This window comes from Dermacentor silvarum, chromosome 9, assembly GCF_013339745.2.
Source record: "Dermacentor silvarum isolate Dsil-2018 chromosome 9, BIME_Dsil_1.4, whole genome shotgun sequence".
NCBI lineage: Eukaryota > Metazoa > Arthropoda > Arachnida > Ixodida > Ixodidae > Dermacentor > Dermacentor silvarum.
The window spans coordinates 89,809,731-89,833,495 of record NC_051162.1 but is presented as its reverse complement, the minus strand read 5'-3'; the positions used below and the strand labels follow the sequence as shown (position 1 = coordinate 89,833,495).

General features: G+C 47.2%; 2 protein-coding genes across 3 annotated transcripts in view; both read right to left on the bottom strand.

Annotated features, from left to right (window-relative positions):
- Positions 1 to 395, bottom strand: part of LOC125940404 (uncharacterized) — a 16,355-nt gene extending 15,960 nt beyond the window's left edge. For both annotated transcript variants that reach the window (XM_049656514.1, XM_049656515.1), the window contains exon 1: positions 259 to 395. The gene's annotated coding sequence lies outside the window, so the exon portion shown is untranslated. The remainder of the gene's footprint in view (positions 1 to 258) is intronic.
- LOC119463734 (sodium/hydrogen exchanger 10-like) overlaps positions 1 to 23,152 on the bottom strand; it is a 24,120-nt gene extending 968 nt beyond the window's left edge. The window contains exons 1-11 of the mRNA XM_049655355.1: positions 22,925 to 23,152; positions 20,975 to 21,236; positions 16,768 to 16,911; positions 14,589 to 14,754; positions 12,913 to 12,994; positions 8,904 to 9,193; positions 6,938 to 7,032; positions 6,041 to 6,101; positions 5,083 to 5,214; positions 2,972 to 3,136; positions 259 to 472 (exon numbers count right to left, since the gene is read on the bottom strand). Of these exons, the coding sequence (XP_049511312.1) occupies positions 259 to 472; positions 2,972 to 3,136; positions 5,083 to 5,214; positions 6,041 to 6,101; positions 6,938 to 7,032; positions 8,904 to 9,193; positions 12,913 to 12,994; positions 14,589 to 14,754; positions 16,768 to 16,911; positions 20,975 to 21,236; positions 22,925 to 23,006 (1,693 nt within the window). The 5' untranslated portion in view covers positions 23,007 to 23,152. The remainder of the gene's footprint in view (positions 1 to 258; positions 473 to 2,971; positions 3,137 to 5,082; positions 5,215 to 6,040; positions 6,102 to 6,937; positions 7,033 to 8,903; positions 9,194 to 12,912; positions 12,995 to 14,588; positions 14,755 to 16,767; positions 16,912 to 20,974; positions 21,237 to 22,924) is intronic.
- Between the last annotated feature and the right edge of the window lie 613 nt (positions 23,153 to 23,765).

Below are 23,765 nucleotides of genomic sequence, written 5' to 3'. Positions count from 1 at the left end.
GATAACGAGCAGTCGTCTATGGCGAATTAGGATATGCATTAAACAAGTGTCAATAGTCCATTAAAGTATTGACTGCGAATAAAGTAAAGGAAGCATACTTTAAGAAATATATATGTGCACTGTCAGCTTAATAGTATTGCATTAAATAATAAGATCAAGTTTGTGAGATGGCATATAGGACTAAGAGGAGTCTGTAGACTGCACACCCACAGTTTCTATTCATTTCAAAAGCGAACAAGAGAGGAACAGGACACTTACGGCTCTCTTCTGTAGCGTCTTGACGGTCCGGCAAGGCGACCAGCAGTATGAAACTGCACTGAAGGAAGATGGCGTACCACTTGTTCTTGGTGTCGTCCAAGCTAACGGAGACAAAGCTGGTCAACACGAACTCGGACACGACGAGGACAAAGATGATCAGGTCTAATTGTCGCCACACGTCCCGGCCCATCCTGAACATGCCCATGGAGTACACCTGCAATAAGCCAAGCGCGACTAAGCGTAGTAGTGTGAGCCTTCAGCTTGAGTTGCCGACAGATTAAAGCTTTAAACCTGCAGTAGGTTTATACGATATGGCGATATTGTTGGAGGACACTCTCGCCACAATTTGGTTGCAGTCTTTGCTTTGAGCTTTCTTATGTTGAACTGTAAATGTGTAAACTTGGCATGCATATTATGGAATAAATATCAAGATATACTTGCGAGACAACTGCACAATAGTTTTACAGTTTTACAAGTAATAGTTAGCCGTAAGTTAGTAACTGCACTGACTGCTACGTCGTTTATGCCGTTAGCAAGGGTAGATCTATCTAATATTGTAAAATTTATTCTTTCTCTCGCGCGCCGTGTGGGCGAACTCGTCAATAAAGGTTTAGTGTAGCGACGTGCGACTGAGTGATGAAGACTGAAAAAAGAGTAAAATGAAATGAATCGTTGCAAATTGCGGATCCAGCTAACTAAAACCTATTTACAAACGCTAGATAAGGACATAAAGTAAATCCGAGTATCTGCTGTGCACTGCGCTGAAGTTATTGACAGCGGTAACATGTCTAGTATGAGGGTGATTTGAGATCAACTTTTTAAAAACTGGAATTTCCTCCTAACGATGGTTTGACGATTGCATGCTATATGGTATAGGCCAGATAGCTCTAAGCAGTAATACGAGAAGTATTATACACGCACGATTGAGCATTTGTGATGAATGTAGAGGCGCCCACATGTGGGATAAAAAATACGGCTATAAGAGGTGGTTCTTCTTGAAAGGATATCGCCGTTTATAGTTCACTGTCATCGGTATAGAACGCTGTGCGGCAGTTCTTTGTGGTGTGTTCCGTTCTGCACAGCTTACCCAGCCGCAGTTTGGCTTTGCTTATATGAACAAGACGGAATTATAAGTTGTGGAACCAATATGACGAAAAATATGATTTGGTTTTTATTTCTATTGATTTCTTTTCGGTAGGTTCATATTTACAATGTATAAGCTAGCAAAATGCGGCTGCAGAAGACGTACACTTACTTAACGTAGGCTCTAGTAAAGTGCTATAACTCATAATCATGCTTATTCAATTTCGACTACTTGACTGATGAATAGAACCAGAACCATTTTATAGTCAGTAACTGTTACCAACGCTACCATCACTATAGCAGCAGTTACTAAGAAAGTGAGAACTTTTGAAATAAGTATTTACTACGTTTTAAACATTATTTTTGTCTTCTGCATATTCATCTTCAACCCAATTCTTGCACTTTCTCAATCATTTGTTGTAATTCCTCTCCATTGTTGCTCAATAGGACAATGTCATCTGCAAATCGAAGATTGCTGAGATATTCGCCATCGATCCTCACTCCTAATCCTTCCCAGTCTAAGAGCTTGAATACTTCTTCTAAGCATGCAGTGAATAGCATTGGAGAAATTGTGTCTCCTTGCCTGACCCCTTTCTTGATAGGTATCTTTCTGCTTTTCTTGTGGAGAACCAAGGTAGCTGTGGAATCATTGTAGATATTTGCCAAGATATTCACGTATGCCTCCTCCACTCCTTGATTACGCAATGCCTCTATGACTGCTGATATCTCTACTGAATCGAATGCCTTTTCATAATCTATGAAAGCCATATAGAGAGGTTGATTGTACTCCGCAGATTTCTGGATTACCTGATTGATGGCATGGATATGGTCCATCGTAGAATATCCCTTCCTGAAGCCAGCCTGTTCCCTTGGTTGACTGAAGTCAAGTGTTGTCCTGATTCTATTGGAAATTATCTTGGTGAATATTTTATACAATACTGAAAGCAAGCTAATGGGTCTGTAATTCTTCAGTTCTTTAACGTCTCCCTTCTTATGGATAAGTATAATGTTGGCGTTCTTCCAGCTCTCTGGTACACTTGAAGTTGTGAGGCATTGCGTATAAAGGGCCGCAAGCTTTTCAAGCATGATACCTCCTCCATCTTTGATTAAATCTACTGTTATTCCATCTTCTCCAGGCGCTTTTCCCCTGGTCATGTCTTTCAAGGCCCTTCTAACTTCATCGCTAGTTATAGAAGGAGCTTCTGTATCCGGTTCATCACTATTTCGAATGGAAGAAGCTTGGCTGTTTTGGCTACTGTACTGTTACCAACGCTACCATCACTATAGCAGCAGTTACTAAGAAAGTGAGAACTTTTGAAATAAGAATTTACTATAACGTTTTCTTTTTGTAAAACAAATGTTTTTCATGCACGTACATGCCGTGATTCTAGTATATGGCGCGCTGTCAGTATCCAGGAGCACGACACATAACATGTTACCTTGTGGTTTTTACCGAGCTCCGTAGACCAGCCCGGACAACGATTTTGTGGCATTCTAGTATATGGCGCGCTGTCAGTATCCAGGAGCACGACACATAACATGTTACCTTGTGGTTTTTACCGAGCTCCGTAGACCAGCCCGGACAACGATTTTGCGAACAAAAGGAAAGACGGAGGGCAGACGGACTCACCACGAGCAGTATCTCGAGAGCGTAGAGCAGGACATACATGCCCTGGGCGCTGACGACGACGGACATAATGACGTCATTCATGTTGTAGTGGGTGAGGACCGCCAGTCCTGCGAGCAGCAGCACGAAGCCCACGGCCACCAGACCCACGAGCACGTGGTACCAGCCCTGAGTGAGAAGAGCGTGTAGCAAGACCAAGCTTCTACCCGAGTCCCGATGCATATGAGTTTTTTTTTAATTTATTTATTTTGCGAAAAGTGCATACAAAAACAGGTGACAAAAGCATCTGGGCCTTAGCAATCTGCAGTTGAAAGAAAGCCTAGCAATATGTGAAGCCTTAAAGAAAGCCTTCCTCGAAATGCGCCACCGAGCTATCGTTCGAGCTAACGATATAGAAAATCCCGTATTTTAATGCGTAGCATTACATGGCGAAATTTCCTGTGAAGGCAGAAAGCCCCTTTGCCAATGCAGGGTGAGAATGCGCAGTTTAAGCCCATTGTGTGCGCGGTTGAAGCTACGATCCGTAGTGCAGTGACAAACAACCCATTGTCCACGAGACCAATGTGCGGTGAGAGACCGTTCCCCGTACGCCATACGAGAATGGAGGCGGTAAGCCTAGGCCAGAAATACCTAAGCCTATACTAAAAAGGGGGATAGCAAGCAGTATCGCACGCCCTATTAAACACCCGACCAGTGAGAATGGAAGGTTACTAAAGGGTACCTAAAGCGATAGGATGCATTAAGCCGGGGCGTAGCCATGTTGTGCAACGTAATTATGTTTCTCACTCTGCTCGTACTCCTCACGCATATATAAACAAATACCGCATACTATATCAGCATAAGCTCCCCCACGTAAACAATATAACCACACATAGCACATTCCGTACCCCGCCAACCGCCATATAATGCTACGCATACCTTCGAGAGTTGCCGGTCAGGGATGTTCCGCTTAATTTTTCTTTTTGTGTCGTCGTCGTTATGCTAAATTTTAGTCGTGTGTGCAGTAGGTTTTATTGTGTAGATGTATGAACTCGACCATTCACTGTATTTTACTGAACCTCTTTGTGGCGTCGTGCTAATATTTTACATGGGATGGCAAATTTTCCTCCCAATGTTTTCCCTACCTTGTTTATTTACGCAGCACTGCTCGATTTGGTTGTTTCAAATCTATGAGCTTTGTGTTGGCGATTTAATTGTTCTTGTGTCAACATGAGCTACCGTCCTGTTGATAATAATGAGTATAAGAGGATTGCGCCGGAAAAACTGGCTCCTGCTGTAGTCCCCCTACTTTCTTGAGATGCGAAACTTTTTTTTCTAGGATCTCGCAAACGATATACTTAAGAAAAAGTGTTGCTGGTGCTAGATGGCTGCTACACGCACGTTTTACCAAGCGCACACTTTAGGACAAAAATTAAGAATGCGGACACAGGACTTACGCCAATTTGCAGCTTTAGTTTAATCGGAGCAGATATGGTGCGTGCAAGTATATGAGCGTATATAGGCAGGTAAGCTGCGGCACACCGTTCCACGCTTACGCGGAAAAGAACCGCATAGCAAAATAAATTCTAAGCTGTTATGTGCCAAACTACGATGTGATTATGAGGCACGTAGTGGGACACTTTGAAATAATTTTGACCACCTGGTGTTCTCCTAAACGTGCACCTTAATATAAGCACGCGACCGTTTGTACATTACGCTTCTCTCGAAATGCGGTCGCTGCTGGCCGGAATCGAAGCCGCGACCTCTTGCTTAGCAGCGCGATTTCATTGCCACGAATCCACACTAGCGGTTAACAGCACAGTCGTCTTGCAATCCAGCGATACACATGAATCGTGGCAGTTTTTCAAAAAACGTTTGTTCGCCGCAGTGCAACATGACAGAGGTGCCACTCACACATTGAATGCGTGGAAGTTTCTGTCCACACATTCGGGGCGAGGAGTGCGCACTTTCCTTGCTTGTTTATACGTACGTTGTCTGTTGCGAATAAACTTCATTTGCGATTTGGTGCTTCCTTCTACCCGCCATCATTCGTCCTGTCTTAAGGCACGCGCTCGTTAAAACCTGAAGGAAGGAGATTTGTTTGGTGCTACACGATAGCCTTGTCCTTTCCGCACCTGCGTGATGGAGTTGGAGAGCAGGTCCATCTCGACCACGCTGGTGTCGGACTCCTCGGTGCGGGCGCTAACGCGACCCGAACTGCGACGCTCAATTTCCTCGGTGCCCGCGAATCGCTGCAGGATGTTCTTCTGCAGAATGAAAGATAGCCGAGACACACATTAGTCAAGAGGAGCATGAAACCAAATTTTTGGCAGTGGTTTGCTAGATTGAATGATTAGTATATCCTGGGTTTTTCAACAAAATATTGTCGTGGCTTCCCCAACCAGGCGCTGCCGTATATATACTTCCCGTACTAATATTGTGTTTCTTCTTTCATTATACTATATATTTCATAATATTGAGAACTTTACTTCAACCTGCACTATATAGGTAACGAGGAATTAAAAAAATGGTATGTATATTATTTGTAGGGCCTACATCCCCAATCTGTTCAGTCTGTTATAAAGGCTGCCGTAGGCGGGTGCTCCGGATTAATTTTGTCCACCTGGGGTTCTTTATTGTGAATTCAATGCTCGGTACACTAGCGTTGTTGCGTTCCACCTCCATCGCAATGCGACCGTCGGAGCAGGGAGTCCAGCCCGCGACCTCTTGCTTGGCAGCAGTACACTATGTCCACTCAGCCAGCATTTATTTTATGCAAGAATTTCACAACACACAATATGGTGAAACTGGGCTCTGCAGCAAACGCGGCTTCGTCATCTTCATTTATTCGCGTTTTTGTCGGCATCGCCGAAACTAACTGTCTCCGTGACATAGTCGGTAAGCCTGTTATTATAGTTTACGATGGGTGTATCCTTCGCCCCCTGAATGAGTTTACATTAGTGTGAGGCTCTTCAAAACAAGTTTGTGGCAGCGACACCCACGAGAAACAGCTTTATAACCATTTGGTTAGCCGTAAAAACGGTTTAGTTTGCGAGATCATTTGCGAGAGATTTAGTGGCTCGCCAGACTCACCAGCGAATAAATCCATGCCGGCACCGTTATGTACTGTGTCATCATGTCGATGTTCAGGTACCTGCAAAATGTAGGCTCATGTTTGGCTATAAAATGCAAGTACATTTTTACTCGAAAAAGAAATACACAAGCTCTTGCAACTTCGTTACCGAATAACATCATATATAACGCGGCCATTTAATGGTCTCCTATCGAAAACCATACGACCTGCCATTCCGTACTCTGCTATCAGGTGGGTGGGTTGCTGCGCTTACACGTTTATACAACACGGCATGCTGAAATAACGGCTTTTGTGCAGAGCGTACTTTAGGAGCGAGCAGAATTACCGAATATTGAGGGCACGTTGAGGGTCATTATAGGCAATGTTGCGCGTGTGTGTGCGTGCGTGCGTGCGCGTGTGTGTGTATTTGTTTGTTTGTTTACGTGTGGCACATCATGTAAAATAAGCTAAGCCAGCAACAGTCATGAAAAGCTGTTCGTACATTTTGTAATCATATAATAATCGCAGGCGCAGTGTGTTATAATAACCATTTTATAGCAATCACACACCTTTTTCAAGGTGCGCACCCCCAAGAGTGTCCTCACTGCATAAGGTCACTGCACATTGGCACTACACCTGGTCTGCTCCTCATTAAAAAATTAATTATGGGGTTTTACGTGCCAAAACCACGATCTGATTATGGGGCACGCCGTAGTGGGGGACTCCTGAAATTTGGACCACCTGGGGTTCTTTAACGTGCATCTAAATCTAAGTACACGGGTGTTTTCGCATTTCGCATGTGGCCGTAGAAACTTCAAGTGCGATCACATTATCAACCAACGCATGCAAAGGTCTCAGAACTCTAAAGCCCTAAAGTCTTCAGATTTTTCAGCCACTTTTCTAAGCTTTGTACTTACAGTTCTCTTTCCAGCGGGTACTGCAGGGCGGCTAGAATGGTCGTCTTTGTGCGCTTGTGAATCATGCCGTCTTCGTACTGCTTGTTGTAGCATACCTGGGAAATAATAAGGCACTGTTGCTGTTTCGCCTGTGTCTTGACAAACATTCGTACTATATATCTATTACAGTTTACAACAGAAAAATATCAAAGGTTATTCTTCTCATTTTATATATTTGTCAACGTATGTGAAACGCCGACGTAGACAAAAATAAGTGTAGCATTGATTAAGATATTACACCGTATTTTTAACTTAATAGCTGTGCCATGGATTTTATATTTTTGCTAGAGTGCGTGTCACCATTACATAAAAATAGTACATAATGCTTTACAGTTTCCGTTGGGCTATTCATTAGCGTTTTTTTTAATTTCTGCTACATGCTAGTCTTAGAACATTTATTCAAAAAGAGGGCTTTACTCTGACGAATATTTCTTATTATTGCTTACTCCCAAAATAGCTTCTCAGTAGTCCACGACACACTTTTGCTTGCTATCAAACGTAGATGTGCTTGTTTATAAGCACTATTAATACGTAACACAATTGAATGGAAAAAATCGCAGGCTATAGAGACTAGTTATTGTCATACAACCATTAAGCAGAAAAAGTGAACTTCAAAAGCGTCAGTTTCGGAATCAAGCAATTACTTCTAAGCCAAGAGTGCGATCTTCAGGAAAATTCATGGATTTGGCTATGGTTCCAATCGTAGCCGAAGCCTTTGAAAAACGGAAAGGAAAATTTTGAGGGACATCATTGTATTGGCAATCATTACAATGCTATCTATTGCCGTTATAAGTGAAGAGGGCGATTGTACAGGCAAGTATATTGCCAATCATTTCCATGCTAGCCGTTGAGTTTCGTACACAAAAAAAAAAAGACTGCAATATCTACGGGAGCTTTGAGTATGACAGTCCAGCAACCACGGCAATTATAAATAGTACCTGAACTTGCCTAAACTTCGTCCCTTTGGCTCCTGACAGGTTTGTTAATTATCAAAGTGGTCATTTTTAAACAAATCATTGTCTTATAAATTGAACGACTCACAAAGACTGCATGTGCGTAGAAGCTTACTGCATGCATGCTTCTAGAAGAATGAGTGGTTGGAAATTTAGTGCAGTAAAGCATAATAAATAACTCAACAAGACCGTCTGACGCCACACGCACGAATAATCACTAAATGTGTTCCCAATCATTCCCAAGCTAGCTGAACTATCACAGCGCTAAAGTTCATTTTAGCAATCTTGTAGGAAACTGATGGTAATAGCGGAACAGTCATGTATTGGAATTGGTGGGTCCCGCCAACACCACCGCCAGGTTTCCTTCTAGCATTCTTCGTGTGAAACTAGTGCACGAGTGCATGACCTCCAAGATCACGCGCTGACCATCTCAGAGGCAATTATGGGCGCCCTTCAGCTGCCTGACATCTTGAAATTTTTACGAAATGACCAACTCCGGGTTGCTACCAAGAATGCGTTCCATTTTCTTTGGGAGGAGGCAACTTGTGGCACAAAGTTGCAGTATAAGTGTTACGGGTGGTACTTCCCTTAGGAGCACGTGCAGCATCTGCGACCACATCCCGTCGACAGCGTCTGCGTCTTTGACCTCAACACATTTGGAGGGGGAACAGACTGAGGCCCCCTATCGTCCAGATACGCAGCGCCTCAACTACAGCGTCTCAAAACGCTAGCTATTGCGAGGAAACAATGCTAGAACGCTCCCCTCACTACCGGGCCACCGTGCGGTGCCACACGGTACCACCAGTATGTCGCCGGTGTCACCGTGTGGCACAATCTTCGGGATCGACCCACGGAAACTGTTAGGCGCTCCCGTGAAACTACCTTTAGTTCCCAAAGCAAGCGAAATGCTTTAAAACGTTTGGTTCTTGCTTAGTTTCTAGCAGAGTGCTAAGAGTGCAAAGCCGGCCACGCGCCTTCTGCAGCCGCAGTATGTTGGTGTTGGCGTTGTGCTTGGCCTCGGCCAGCGTGTCCTCCCGGCGCTGTAGCGAGACGCGGGGCCCGAGGGCGCTTCGCTCCGAGCCGGCGGCCGCCACCTCGGCGTACGGGTTCTCGATGAAGGTGTGCAGCTGCACCCACTTCCAGTCGGCGCCGCTGAAGTTCTTCTCGCGCCGCTGCTTGTTCGTCGACTGCTTGGCCGTGTTGCGCAGCGCATTCACCACCACGTTCATGTTGGCCTTCTCGGCCTCCGACATCTGCACTAGGCCTAAAGAGCGAGAACCGCGAGGTGCAGCACAGGTTGAGTTTCTTTTCACCACTGAAGTAGAGAAAACTGGGTGAGTTGGTACACTTGCATAGTAAAAAAAAAAAAGTCATAGTTTCGCGGCCGAAGAAACAGTGGCAATAGAAAATAAGTACACAGGAAACGGCGCAAGGGGAGTCGTTTTATCGACCGTTTTAACTTGGAAACATTCGCTTACTAACTGAATTGACAAGCATGGGCTCAGCGCGCAAAAAGAAACATGAACACGTCACATTCGATGGCCGCGGACACTCGCGGTAAAAACAATGGCGTGAGCGCTGCAGCCAGCGGAGTGACCTTCGTGCGGTCTATCGCTTCAACGGAAGCAGCGGCGAGAGCAAAGCGCGCATGAAGGTATGAGCCGTCTGCAGGCCTGGGCAGTATTTTGTAGCGATGCCTTATGACTTTTCTATACCAGTCTTATCATCCACCGCTCACGGCCGGCTGATCCCGTTGATAACGCGAGCGGACCGTCGCTCTGACCACTGACAAAGCGCGATAAGCGCGAAAAGGCATAAGCACCGGAAATGCATCGTTACAAAATACCGGCCCAGATCGCTTCCAAGATAGGCCGCGCGCGACAGCCCGCGACCGCGCACAATTATACGCAGTTGCTGGCAGAGTAGAACCACCACCCCTCCGTGCGTGAGATTGAGTCGCCTGTTCCCCTTGAGCCCCGTGAGAGCTGCTCTCCGTGAAATACGGAGTTCGTGCCGGAACACAGCGCCTCCCCCCACCTCCCTCCCAACCCCCCACGGCCTCTCGCGCGGCGGAAGATGTCGCGTTTAGCCTCTGCCGTGCGTTTGCTCTCCGCGAAAGCGCGCGAGGTGATGATACAGCATACGGCACGCGGAGATGATTTTATCGCCCTTTGACTTTATATGGAACCTCACGACGACAGCGACGATGACGGCGACGGCAGAAATCCGCTTGGAGTGTCCATATAACTGCTATCGCAATAAAAAAATTCGGTCATCGAACGTGAAGTTAGAATCAAAAGGACGCGAAATGTATTAACAGCTAAGCTACTTAAGCCAGCCGTAATTTGTGGTGCGTATCAAAAAACTACCAAGGAAGAAAAGACAATAAATATTCTTGCCGAGGTGGGATTCGAACCCGCGGTCCCAAAGCGAGCGTCGTAACTACTAGGCTATACAGCTACGCTCGCGTAACATGCATTTATGCGATGCGAACCATATGTTTGCGTTCGGGCGTCGTCGACTTCATCCACAGCTGGCGCGTTCGCACGCTCGTGCTCTGCGAGGTGAAGAGGTTTTGCGCGTTGTGAGAGCGAGAGAGAGAGACGCATTCACGGAGCCGTCTGCTAGAACGCGTTGTCGGCATTGCAACGCGGTGTCGGTGCAGTGACGGCCGTAAGTCCGAGACGCGCGAAAAGAAATTGTCATCATCATGAGTAATAAAATGAAAAGCTCGAGCGCACTTCCGAAAAATGCTGGGCTACGATCGCCCAGCTTCGCTGTTTCAAGCGTTGCGCGGCCGAGTGCAAGGTTTTTGTGTACTTTTTTTTATACAGACAATGAAATGCGCTTGCCAAATAGTCGTAGGGAGCTCGTTCGAACTCCAATATTGACGAGAAGTGTTTTAACACGAAAGTGTTTTATGCCGGGGTCCACCAAGACTTCACTGACGTATTTCCGTCACGGAAATACGTCAGCTTACAATGTACACGAACATAATACAAAGAAATAAACCAGAAGAAAAAGTTCCACAAACATGCAAAATTTGGAAATCGAACCCACGACCTCTCGGTCCGCGACGATAGATCGCCGAGCGTTTAACCCATTGCGCCACAAACGCATTTGCAGAGAGCTACACAGACGCGCCTTATATATCTAACACTCCTCCGTGTACCCGCGCTCTTGCTCGGGGCGGTGCCGCCGCCTACGAGCAGAAAAGAGAAGTACTGCATTATGACACTAACGCGCACCGACAGTGAACGCTTCGGTGGTCTCAGCACTACGACGCCTCGATGCCAGCATTCGAAGGGACGCTGGCATCAAGAAGCACTACCAACGCCACCTAGGTGGCGTTCACCGTACTCAGCACAGCGGAGCGTGGCCTCCGCAATTAGCTCTGAAAATGTTTCTGAAGTTGATCGCGGAGGCTGCCATTACGACGCGCTGTACGCGCTGATTTGACTCGGTGACGATTCAGTTACGTGCTTTGTCTTGCGCGTTGTATTAGTGTGTCAGTTACGTGCTTCGTCTTTCGCGTTGTGCTAGCGTGTGCAGCGTAGTGCAGCTTCCATATGCACGACGGTTGCTCATGGTCATCGACGTTGGTAGTCGTGATGGAGGAGACGTGCCACCAGGCGTCATCGTGGGTGCATCAACGCCTAAGGGCGCTTTAGCCACAAAACACCAATAGACATTATATATCAATGTGCAATAAACATTACACTACTTCTGTGAAGACACGTTTCACTTTCGTGTTCTATACCGATTCCTATATAAGAGGGATCAACCACATTTTTTCAATTAGCAATGCAGCAGCAACATAGCGATCGAGTGCAAAAAGCACGGCTTCATCGTCTCTAGCTCTTACGTCTTCGTGTCCCGTGGAGGAAGGCGTTGTTGTGATGTTTGTCGAGGGACATATTTTCATGAAAGATGCGAGTACAGATAAGTACGACGCATATCTAAATACCCATTCCTCGTATCACAGTGGCGTTACAGCCACTATGGGATATTATCCAAGGATGTTCACACAGCCAGTTAGGCATACGGATTGGCTCAAGTGGCTTTCTACTAGGTGAGATCGCACAAGCAAAGTGTGGGCTAGAGGCACAAAAAGCTTCGATACACATGACGGAGAGCGAATGCCCTATGTCTTCCTCTCCATCTTGCATATCGTTCCTTTTTTTTTCGCGTTCTTTGTTTTTTCTGGATAATTTCGTTTCGCAACTTATCGCCAGTAGACATGTGAGCGCTCAAGTGCAATTCTAGTAAACCGAAAATGCAAAGCTCATTGTCAATGATGCAATGCTGGAGACGTTTCGACAAGAGTAATTGTCTTCGTGAGGATCCGTTGTACTTTAGATCGTTTCAAGTCTCCGTCATGCTCTGAACGTCTGGATTCTTATAAAAGTTTCTTAGAGAAGGCGACTCTTAGAGACGGCGTGGCTGATCAATTTCAGAGTAGTTCTTACCACATGTATATATCTTTTTAAACACACCAAAAGCCAGGCACACAAACGTCTTGTTTTATTTCGCCGCAGTCGATGTGCGGCATCCAATTCCGAGTAATCAAAACCCCTATCTTTTGCTCGGCAGCAGAACGCCGTAGAGTCTGAGCCACCGCGACGATTGTGTCGCCTAATACGCCATAGTAATTCTCTGCAGCAAGGTGCAGAACACGCCACATTTTTTTAGGGTCGAAGCTCCTTATAGGGTCGAGCCTTGTCCGCCGTCGCGCCGTCACGCCGTAGTAGCCACCCTAGTAATCGCCGCTCCCGTTAGAGGCGCAGCTGGGCTCTCTTTCTCTCCTTCTCTCTCGTTCCCGACGCGCACTGTCTCTCTCTCTTGTCGGTTAAAGAGAAAAGGAAGCTCTGCTCCCGAGGAAACGAAGAAAAAAAAAAGGTCGAGCTCGCCTGAAGGAGTCTAGTACCTTCTCAATTGGTACCTAACTCGGAGGTGAAGTGCCATAAAAAGTTGTGCGCTCACCTAACGCCCACATCAGCTTTGGCAGAGTGAGTGTGTTTATGGCTTGTACCAAGAATACCAGGCCAAGCCGTATTGCGTCCTCCTGCAGGCGAAAAGAAAAAAAACGCGTATCGTAGAAACTGTCATTCTGTATATGACTTCATAATAGCGCGCAGAATTCGCGCTAGCTATTTCTGGTTAATTTACCTAATTATGACCTCGTTTGCACGACCCGGTGCCTCGGGTGAAAAGATTAGCAAAACTTTTGGTTGAGCGTGCTTCCTACATAGCTACAGAAGTATGTACGCCACCGTGAATTATAGGGAGCCTACATGCAACGCCGTACAGCGCTTGCATGCAGGCTCCCTAGTGAATTAGCCTTTGGCGCGCCACTTCATCCTGTGCTTCTTAGCAGCATCAGCAACGCGCAGAACTGTTGCCGACGCCTTCGGCGTTTTGCCCGCGTTCGCACCGAACGCGCGCGGTGTCCGTGACTGTTGCCGGTGCCTCTGGCGGCTGCTCGGAGGTTGTCGACCAGATCAGAACTGGACACTCGTCGAGCTGGGTCGGAAGTCTTTGCCACCTTCTCGCCTCGCAACGTTTATATATATATATATATATATAAGTTTCGGTTTGAAGAAGCTGCTTAAGTACGAGTAAGCACACAGTACGAGTACGAGTAGCTACAGAAATATGTACGCAACTGTCAATTAGCCTTTGGCGCGCCAATTCATCGTGTCCTTTGTAGCAGTAAAGTGCCTAGCGTATATTCTAGGCACTATAGTAGCAGCACCAGCAACGCGCAGAACTGTTGTCGACGCCGTCGGCGTTTTGCCCGCGTTCGCACCGAACACGGGCAAATCCACCTCTCTGAATAATCCAGCTGGAGGGCTAGAATGAAGTTGTCTGCAGCAGGTGAATTTTAAGAATTTCGGAAATCTTCAAAATGTTCCCCCCCTTATATACACAAACTGCTGGCTTAATATAATTAACCTTATAAATATTGGGATTCGCTGTTCCTCTTCCTTTCGTTCTCTTTGGAGCTGGGCCTCTTACATAGTCCAAAATTTGGTCACCAGCTCAATTACTACTGATTCAATAAATTTTATTCACTCGCTCACTCACTCACTCGCAGTTGACCTTTTAATGAAACTAAAAAGGCGAATTTCGGGTCAGCTTCAGGAGTAAAAGGAAGAGACATGTAACGTCATTAGCCTTGCCCGAGGGGTCGTTATTAGAGAGCTCTCTAGCTTTGCCGCTTTTCCGGTAAACGCAGCTGAATGGCCGTTTCACTGGATGGGCGGGAGGCGTAAACGTGAGCGGCTCGACCGGTGGTGTCACCTCTGGCGCAGAGATGAACCAGGCAAGCACTAATACTACTAATATTGTATGTACCAAGTGTATTCTACTTCGCTGCTCGTGTAAGTTTCCGGCAGTGGCGAATGGTGGCATAATTACGCCGGTGCGAAAATTTAGACCAGCCGCGAAAGAAAATACACTTGGTTTCTGCAATATTAGCTCTGTGTTTCTCTGGTTCAGCTCTGCCCCACCAGATGACTGGCACCACTCCGACCGCGCACGTAAAACGCCCAGTCCGCCCATGTTTACCGGAATGCCAGACAAGCTAAAACTCTATTGCTGGAACCCCCCGCGCACCAGCCCTAACACTCGGCAAGTAGTTTCGTCGAACGGTGTACCCTGAGAGCAACGCTGACGTTGATGTTCGAGATCCACGATGAGAGCGAGAATCCCATGATGACCGCGCTCTTGAAGTTGATCCAGACCAGAGCCACACACTGACGCCAGTTGAGGTCGTATCCCGTCGAGCAGAGGACCGGATACAACACGAGCACCATGAGACCCCTGAACACGCCACGCGTTGTGGAGAGATCCATATCAAATGATTGCTTTATCCTGTTTCTACATAGTGTTGCGAAAATAGAAGCGTCAGGTATGCGTGCCTCTTCTTGCAAAATTGCTTGCTCGTTCACGCTCAAATCTCGTACATACGTATCGTTCTTGCTGTGAGTCGTGCTTAATACCCAGTTTAAGAGCATCGCTTAAACCCTCCCTCTCCCCCACGAGGTTCTTCCACAATAAATCATAAGCGGTTATCATCTACGGTGATAGCACTAAGAAAATCTCGATTCCACTGCAATATGACGGTGGCGACATCTGTCATGGCTACAGCAAACGCTGTAGTTTCACCGCAGCCATGGCAGATGGAAGCACCGCTGTTGCAGCATATTGGCCGTTGGATATATTGTCGATGAAATTAGTTAAGTATCCTGCCCAAGATAATGTGGGATTGACCTAAGTTCAGTGCTAAATGCTTCCTCTGTACAAAACTAAGCGCGGTCGAGCCAGTGCCTTAGCAGGAAAAATTATGTATACTTATTTATGCCAGACTCAGGAGCCTGACGTATTAGTGTCATTTAGTTGATGTCAGTAAGTTGTAAGTAAATACTAAATGTCGAACGCTGGTGACACAGGCGAATGCAGCAGAGCTTGGGGGGGGGGGGGGGTGTTATACTAGAAGTATCCACCTTCTGGACTGTCGCTGTCGTCAGCTGCTGAAGTGCTGACTATAGCTGGGATGGAGTACCAGTCAGGAGGAAGCAGGTGTCCCCAGCCAGTCTCCTTTTCACTGGTACAGATCGATCCAATCAGTGGCGGCCGAAATGTACAGTCCACTAGATGGACACTTACAGACTACCTGTCCTCCCTCAATGAAGTCCCAAGGCTTTTGTGTAGCTTCGAAGCGCCTGATTAACATCAGCAATACTTATTTTGGGCGCCGTTACATTAGTAACGGCTAAATAAAACTTGGCTGTTCAAATTATAGTTCCGTCCATAGCCTTCGAGATCGGCGGTGCGCGCGGTCCGAACGCTTTTCGAGGCGATGTTCTGGTTGTGGGTTCTAGTTGAGTTCAGCGTCACAAGATGGCGCTACAATCACGGCTGATCTAAAACCCCTATATTTATAAAAGTAGCGCCATTCTTAGATCTTGCCGCCACCGCGCTCACCCCGGCGCTTCCTCCTCGCCCTCTCATAGCCGCCTCCTGTCGCCCCAGCCTCCTCCGCTCCCCCAGTGGCCAATCCGTGTCACGTGGAAGTTCGCGTCGCGCTTTTGTATATTTTTTTCTTTCCAGCGCGCTCCGACTGCCATTCTCGGGCCTGTGCGACGAAAGTACTGTACGCACAAACGGATCAAACGTGTTAGGGGCAAGAACTTCGTTGTGATGGCATGCTGCTGCGCCTTAAGTTGCCGCAACCGACAAGGCGAGGGCAAAAGGCTTTTTTTGTTTACCATCCGGCGTGCGCAAACACTTGCTGCACACTTGATATTTGCGCCGTCTCGCATCGTCGCGTTGCTACTTCCAAAACGGCATTATTAAGACCAGTTACTGACTGACGAAGCAAAATCGCGCCTCAAAAACGTCTCCGCAGGGCGCGATCGAAGTTTTCCTCGGATTTCCTCTGGTAGCGCGTTAGCTGTCGTCTGCCACGGCAGGCCCGACGCAGGCGGCGCCACTGTCGATATCGCGCCTCGATCGCGCTGGTCGCGCCGAGCGCTATAGTGGAACGGAGGAGGAGGGAAGTGGATGGCGCTACATTTATAAATATAGGGGCTTTAGGCTGATCACGTTGCGTGTTTTTGTGTCGGCGTCCATCTGCACATCTGCACATGGGTTCCATCTGCACATTCTTTTTATGTATGTAGTAATGGTGTTCAAGCGTTTAAATGTTTAACAAGCTGAGTTACTAGTTTCTTTTTAATTTGTTTTCGCTAAACCCGAATGAATTTACCTTCACAATGAATAATTCCACCAAGTGCTCGCAAACTCAAATGTCGAAGCGCTGTCTCTACTCGCCTGACGATGACCTTGGCAGCATACGTGTGGCCAAGGAGGATGATGTCGTCCGCGTCCAGATACTCGACGGCGTCCCGGCCTACCTTGAAGGCGGCCAGGAACACGATAACCGTATTGTACGTGTAACGAAACAGCATCCAGAACCTGCCACATTTAGAAAAGAAAAGCACACAGTCGAACCCGGATTTTGCGAAATTCTTTAGTTTACGAACCACTTCTTCATTCTCGTGAAGTATCAAAATTTGTGTTTCGTTTCATAAGCAAGGCTGCTCTGAAAGGTGCACTGTTGTTTTATTAGAATCAGAAGACTAAGGCTTTCAAATAATGATGGTCAGCTGACTGAACACTGACTGAACACAAACACTGACTGAACACAAACAACTGAAGGGCAAGGTCCTACCACAAAACCATGCTGCACCTGCTCTCCATTAATTCGCGCCCTTCGGTGGCTCGTAGAAGCCCAAAGGGAAGGGGCCATCGTCTTTCAATAACCGGGAAGGTGGGTACTTAACAAGCTGCACGTACAGTCAACCACAAAAGTTTGCGGACCACGCGAGCGCGTGCCAGACTGCCTATCCGCGCCACCTAGCGGTACGCCACCTAGCGGCGACAGGGGCGCTCTCCCGCATATGAGCCCTCTTGGTACTCGCCTGCCTGTTAATTTTTTATTCCCGTGCATGACATTGTTAGTTCGTTGTGTTGACGCAGAGCGCTGTCTGCGATAAGACCGCCACATATCTGGCTTGATAGCAGTATCGGAGCAATCACTGCAACCTTTGTCGACTGGTGTGCCAGTGGGTAGATAAGTTTCACGAAGCGCTGCGACGATTTTTTTACGCGAAGTTTACTGGCGCACTTTGGTTGGCAGCATCTTGGTCCAATGAGTGTTGCTGCTTCTGCGTCTTGAGAGAAAGGGTAGGGAGGTGTTTCACTGTCATCAAAAATAAAGAAAAAGCGGATGCATAGAAAATTTTCTTTCACACATAGGCGCATCTTCGCATCAGTCGCTGAAAACGTAGTAGACTTGCTTCAGGCCTCGTGGTGATTGCCTATTTGGAAAGATGCCGCTGCGTGTTCCACTTGACGAAAGAAGGCACATTGTGCGTTTATTTATAGAGGGAATACCTCAGCGCGAAATCTGCCGCCGAACCAACAGGAGCCGGACTGCCGTGAATAGGATTATTCAAGCTTTCCGCGACGATGACAGATTCACAGATATGGAGCGCAGTGGGCGTCCAAGGGCCACGACTGAGGAAGAGGACCGCCTGATTACGGCCGCCATCGTGGCTGATCCTTTTCAAAGTGCAGAGGATATCCGAGAAGCGCTCTCGCTCACGGTATCGTCTGAGACTGTAAGAAGAAGGCTGAGTGAGCTTGGCCTGCAGTCTTTCGTAGCAGCACAGAAGCCCTGCCTCTCAGACAGCCAGCTACAAGAACGACTCATGTTCGCTACAGCAATGAAAGATTGGACAACAGAGAAATGGGGCGATGTCATCTTTAGCGACGAGTCAACTTTTTCCACGCGCTGGGACCAACGGAAGCGGGTTTGGCGTCCACTAAACTGCAGGTGTGTTTACAGTGTATTGGCAGTTAATTCACGAAGCTAATTCTGCATCACAACATGTTTCACGTAAAATGAGCTTTTGGACATTACGAGATTTTTCTGTAGTGGTATTATGTTGAAAACATTAACGATTGTTTCATAGTACTACTTACTCTGAAGCTAATTAAAAGCTGCCAGTGGGTCTTTCAGTACTATCTAATGATGTTTGCACGTTTTCTATTGCAACTCTATAACAGCATTATAAAGTTCATACGCAAGAGGAATCACAACATTTTTAGACGCGCCGCTGGAACCCAATTGTATGCTATTTCTTGCAGATATCTGCCTAATTACACACAGAGTGTTCTATCCAGTGGACGGTGTTCCGTGAGCGTGTGGGGAGCAATAAGCAAAGATGGCCTTGGTCCCCTTGTGCGTCTGGAAGGGCCCTTCACTGCGTCACGGTACTGCGACGTCATCACTAGACACCTCGTTCCGTATGCGCTGGACGGTCCCTTCAGCGACGGCTGCTATTTTTTTCAACACGACCGCAGCCCGATCCATAAAGCACGTATCGTCCAGTGACTTGAATCCCATAGAAAATGTCTGGGGCATGTTGAAGAAACGGCTGTCCACACGAGCCAACCGCGGCCGCACGGCCGATACGCTGTGGCAAGCGATCGCACAAGAATGGGAAAGCCTGCGCGGTCGACCGGAGATTACTGAATCTTTGTACGAGTCGATGCCCACACGCATCAATAAGGTGCTAGAAAACGGCGGACATGTCACTTCCTACTAGATCATTGAGAGACCTATGTTTCATGACACTTCTGTAAATGTCTTGTGAATAAATTCATCCCCTTCAGACACGAATTATGCTGCACTGTCTGCAAATGCGTCAAATGCGCATGGCATCATTTCAAGACGCTCACTATTACATTCCAAGAAAGAAGACGAAGCAATGTGCTGTTTTGTGCGAGTTTCAGTAAAAAAATTAATTAGCGTATAACTCATTATCCAATTATTCTGAAATCCGTCAGCTTCAATGCTTGCATAAAAAGAATCAACTATTAGGCCCGAAACGCATGCACACTTGCTTTTTCGGTTGTATTCGTGTCGACCGGAGAAAAAAAATACTCTTGACGTTGGTCTTGGAACGCGGCACGTCGAACGATTGTCTAACATGGTAGTGTCTCCAGCAAAGTGATCATCTGCAGCAATACGCAGGACAATGAAGTTAACTGACCGCTAGTTGTCCCATCAGGAAGCGGACACGAATGTGCACACTGAGTTTTAGGTCATTTGAAGAAACACGTGGCGTGGGACGCGCCTCCGAAGTTCGAGTCCCCAAACGAGGACGCCGTGTCGCAAAGGGTTATAAAAAGAGTCATCGCACCCGATTATTTCTTATTTTTCTAAATGTAACCACTATAGCAGCGCGGTGGTTCGGGCTTTGCGCAGCAAAACCTGGGCGCAGGCGATCAAATCCCGGCCGCTACTGTCACTTAGCGATGGGGGAGGAACGGAAAAATTCTGCCTACTGACTAAGCATCTGTGTCCCATAGCTGCCTCACCGCTCACTCACGCACTCACGAAAAAAAAAAAAAAAAACAGCGTGGCTACGCGAAAATAGAACTGATAACAGCCGAAGAATACGCTGTCTGATTACTTGTACTGATATTCTGCTCTCAAAATATAAGCAAGTAGCCCTGGCTAACAAAGAGCGCGTCACGTTGAAAGAGATAGGTAGAAAATATTTGCGCACAGTGCGAAAATAGACAGGCCATAGATTTAAGGAGGGATGCGTCTTCAACGTAGCGCTGCTGTCGATCGCTGGTGACGTAGCGGAAGTGTCGCGAAGAGGCTCTTGGCCACGCGCTCGCGTGGTCCGCAAACTTTTGTGGTTGACTGTACTTAAAGGGAAAAAGCTCACGCCTTGCACACACGCAGGAGTCAAGCGCAAACTTGTTGTAGCATGGCGTAAAACCGATGAATGCGCAGTCTGAGGCAAACGTTTGCCCACCGTGCTCACGGAGACAACGCTGAATCCGGCCATGAAATATGCTTGTAAATTATAACGGGAAAAGGTTAAGCATGTTTTCTCGCTCGAGGACGCTAGTACATCACTCAGTACCGGTTGCTCATGCCGTACCGGTTGTTCATGCCGAAGTCCACGAAACTCAGCGTTTTGACTGTGTGCGTGGTCCACAAAGTTTTATCCCCGACTACACGTGCAGACGCAAGGCACCATCAAAACAGTAGGAACTGTATACGCGAAACACGGTGCAGACCACTTTGCATTCATGCGCTACATACACTCGCAGGCAACATTCGCCACGCGCAAGCTGGTGCCGCGTATTATAGAAAGACTAGGGGTACAGCGCGTAGTAAACCGGACGGGAAAACGTAGACAACAAAGCCACCAGACGATTAAAGAAGTGAACTGTGACCGCAATCACCATGCACAAAGCCGCAAATACAAATGGAATGCGAAACGCATAACACTCTTCCTTCAGTTACGGCTATCGCTGTTATCTCAGCTATAGTCAGCTCTGCAATCGCTGGCGTCACACTTCATATTTGCGATAGCACGTATAACTCAAGAACGGAACCTTGCTGCGTATCATCTGTAACAAAGCGCGCAGCGTTGCAATCACGACTCACTTTCGCAGCACTATCGGGTCCATGATGGTTGAGGCGCTGTGCGCACTGGCGGTGAGAGCGAGCGCGATGATTGCCGTGACACCGCTGCCCAGGAACGCGTGCTCGCCCAGCAGGAAGGTCAGGTACACGGCGCACAGCGAGACCAGGTAAGTGATGGACACGTCCTGCGAGAGCGCGATGAGCAGGTAGGCCAGCAGGTGGCCCACGAGCTTTCCGAACACCGGGCCCAGCACTAGCGTCGCCAGCACGGACAGGCCAAAGTCTGCGAGCGAAATGAAGTCCGCGGGTTTAAACAGGCGGTTTGCAGTTGAGTCTGTCGGAACGTCTCAGGATGGAATAGCCTATACGTATTTACTTCGAAACCGTGACAGAACTTCAATGACTGCTGGTTTCGATCAAACTGTTGTGAAGGGGAGGGGGGGGGGGGGTTCTGTAGGAAAGAGAAACAGACTTTATTGGAAAGACGGCTCTTTCCCTAGCCGATGCCGCCGGTAGCCCATCAGTTGTTGCTTTGAAGCTGGGAAGTTCCCTGAATATGTTTGACCTACTGCACGAGGATTCGCCGGAGCAGGTCGAGTAGGTGTTCTGAGGCGGTATTATCGAGCGTTGACAATCACTGTCGCGAGGTTTTGCAGCTTTGCACCGGACGTGAATGGCACCGGATGCACCGATGCCCGCACGGTGCGAAAGTAGCGGCAATGTAAATGTACCTGGTAGCGAAGCTTCGAAGCCCAACGTTCAAAACATGGTGTTTCATTGGTGGTTAATGGGGCTTAGCGCCATCTGTGTGACGAGGGAACACTTCCTTCGGAAAAAAAAAAGATGATGTGACGACACCATAAACATTAAAACAGAAGCGACGTCACTTTGTTATCAAAGGCGCGAAACTTGTTTCGGTGGCCTGCCATTATAGCTCTATCTCTATTTTCAAATGCCCCGTATTCTACTCGATGGTCCTTTCGAGTCATAAAAGTGTGGAAGGCGATGCAGCAGCAGATCAGCCGTACGGATGCCGAAATCGCACGACTGCACGAACCCCGTTTCTTCGATGACCGACGAAAGGTTTGGGTGTAGAGTGCTGGTCGCATCATCAGATCCCAAGCCCGCCGGCTAGCATGCGCAGGCGCGCGAAATCAGCCGAAGTGTAAAGAATTTTCTAGCGGTCATAACTCATTACTTTTGACTGAAGACGTTAAGAAACGGTGAAGCCATGCACCCGCACCACCAGAATTCAGGCAATCGTTGACAAGCAAAACAACACAGCGCATGAGGTGGGCGTAACAGGTGAAGTTAACGAGTGCGCCTTTCTGCACAATTCCAGAGCTGCATTGCATTGGAAGTGATTGCGGCGTCAACGCCCTCATTATAGTGGGCGCTTAGAAAGAGGCATTTATAAAGGGGAAGTAAGGAGTTGTGAAGGAGTAAGTGTATATATTTGCTTTATTCTTACTCGCAGCTTGCCGAGTTAACGAAGAATACGTACTTCATGCAATATTTTTGGCGAGAAGATGTACAGCCTCCCCCATTTTAGCTCTATCACGCGAGAACGCTATTATATGGCTGTACTGAATTGAACATCGCATTGGACGACTTTTGCACAGGAGAGTGCTTAGTGCACTTGAGAGTATACTTCTGCCGGTATCGATGATTATTGCCGCTTAAAGGCGCTAACATGACGCGTGATGGACGCTCGCGCGATATAGCTAAAAATGCGGGAGGCTGTACGTGTTCATTTGGATTTCCAGTTAAGTACCTCTCTGCCCGCTGTCGAACTATATATATACCCTATAAGAGGATTTTATAACGTTTACCTTCGCTAGTATGCCCAACACCACGATTGGCTGATAGCTGTTCTTACGATCAGTTCTTGCGTAAGCTATATTTTTGTGAATACGGGCCCTCTCCTTCATGCAGAACTGATTTCTGCGTCACTGACTACGTGCTGCTTACTAGAGAAGCTGAACTCCTTAACGACGGCGACGTTGTTGTAGACGAACCAGAAAAATGACAAGCCCACCAGTGCCTCGCCCATGACCAGAGACTCGAGAATGTGAGACTTGGCTGCAGGAAAATGAGAAGCATTAGACGTATGCACCAAGGCTATTGAAAGTTCTTAACGTAGTAATAGCAGACATTATCACATGTTTACTGCCTGAAGAATATAAAACTTGAAACGAAATACCCTAGCGAAATCAAATGAAGAACCAGCCGTCCTTCAACCTTTAAATTCTTGCTGTATACTTCCACTTGAACTGGTAGACCATACCTTACATTTTGATCATCATTTGCATTATTCGTTCTTTTAATGAAATGAAGAGTTTTGTGGGAAAATTTCGCTGTCCAATGACAAATACTTCGGCAGAGACACTTAACACCGCTTACGTGTGAGAATGCCAAATCATTATACCGTTTGTAGACCTCGGAACGTCATGTACGCGCTCATTTTAAGCACTCATGATGTGGCGCCACCTCCTTCTCATTTTCTGCGCTGTCACGTGCCTAATGACGCACGCACTAGTCACACCTTTAGTAAACCAGAACCGTGGTGCCGCTGTGGCATCGGGGAATTCGCGTGGTACCCCGGATGCCCGGGTTCGATTCCCACGCGCACCAAACTGTAGCAAATTTTCGCTTCAAAGGCAATAATTAACTTTGTTTACAGGAACATACCTGAGAATTTGACGTCAATCTGTGCATTTTAACGTGTTTTTACTCTTTGCGCCGTCAGCCATTTTTGGTACCATCTTTGGTTCAGACCGACGCCGATGGATATTCGTGTACTGGCGCATAT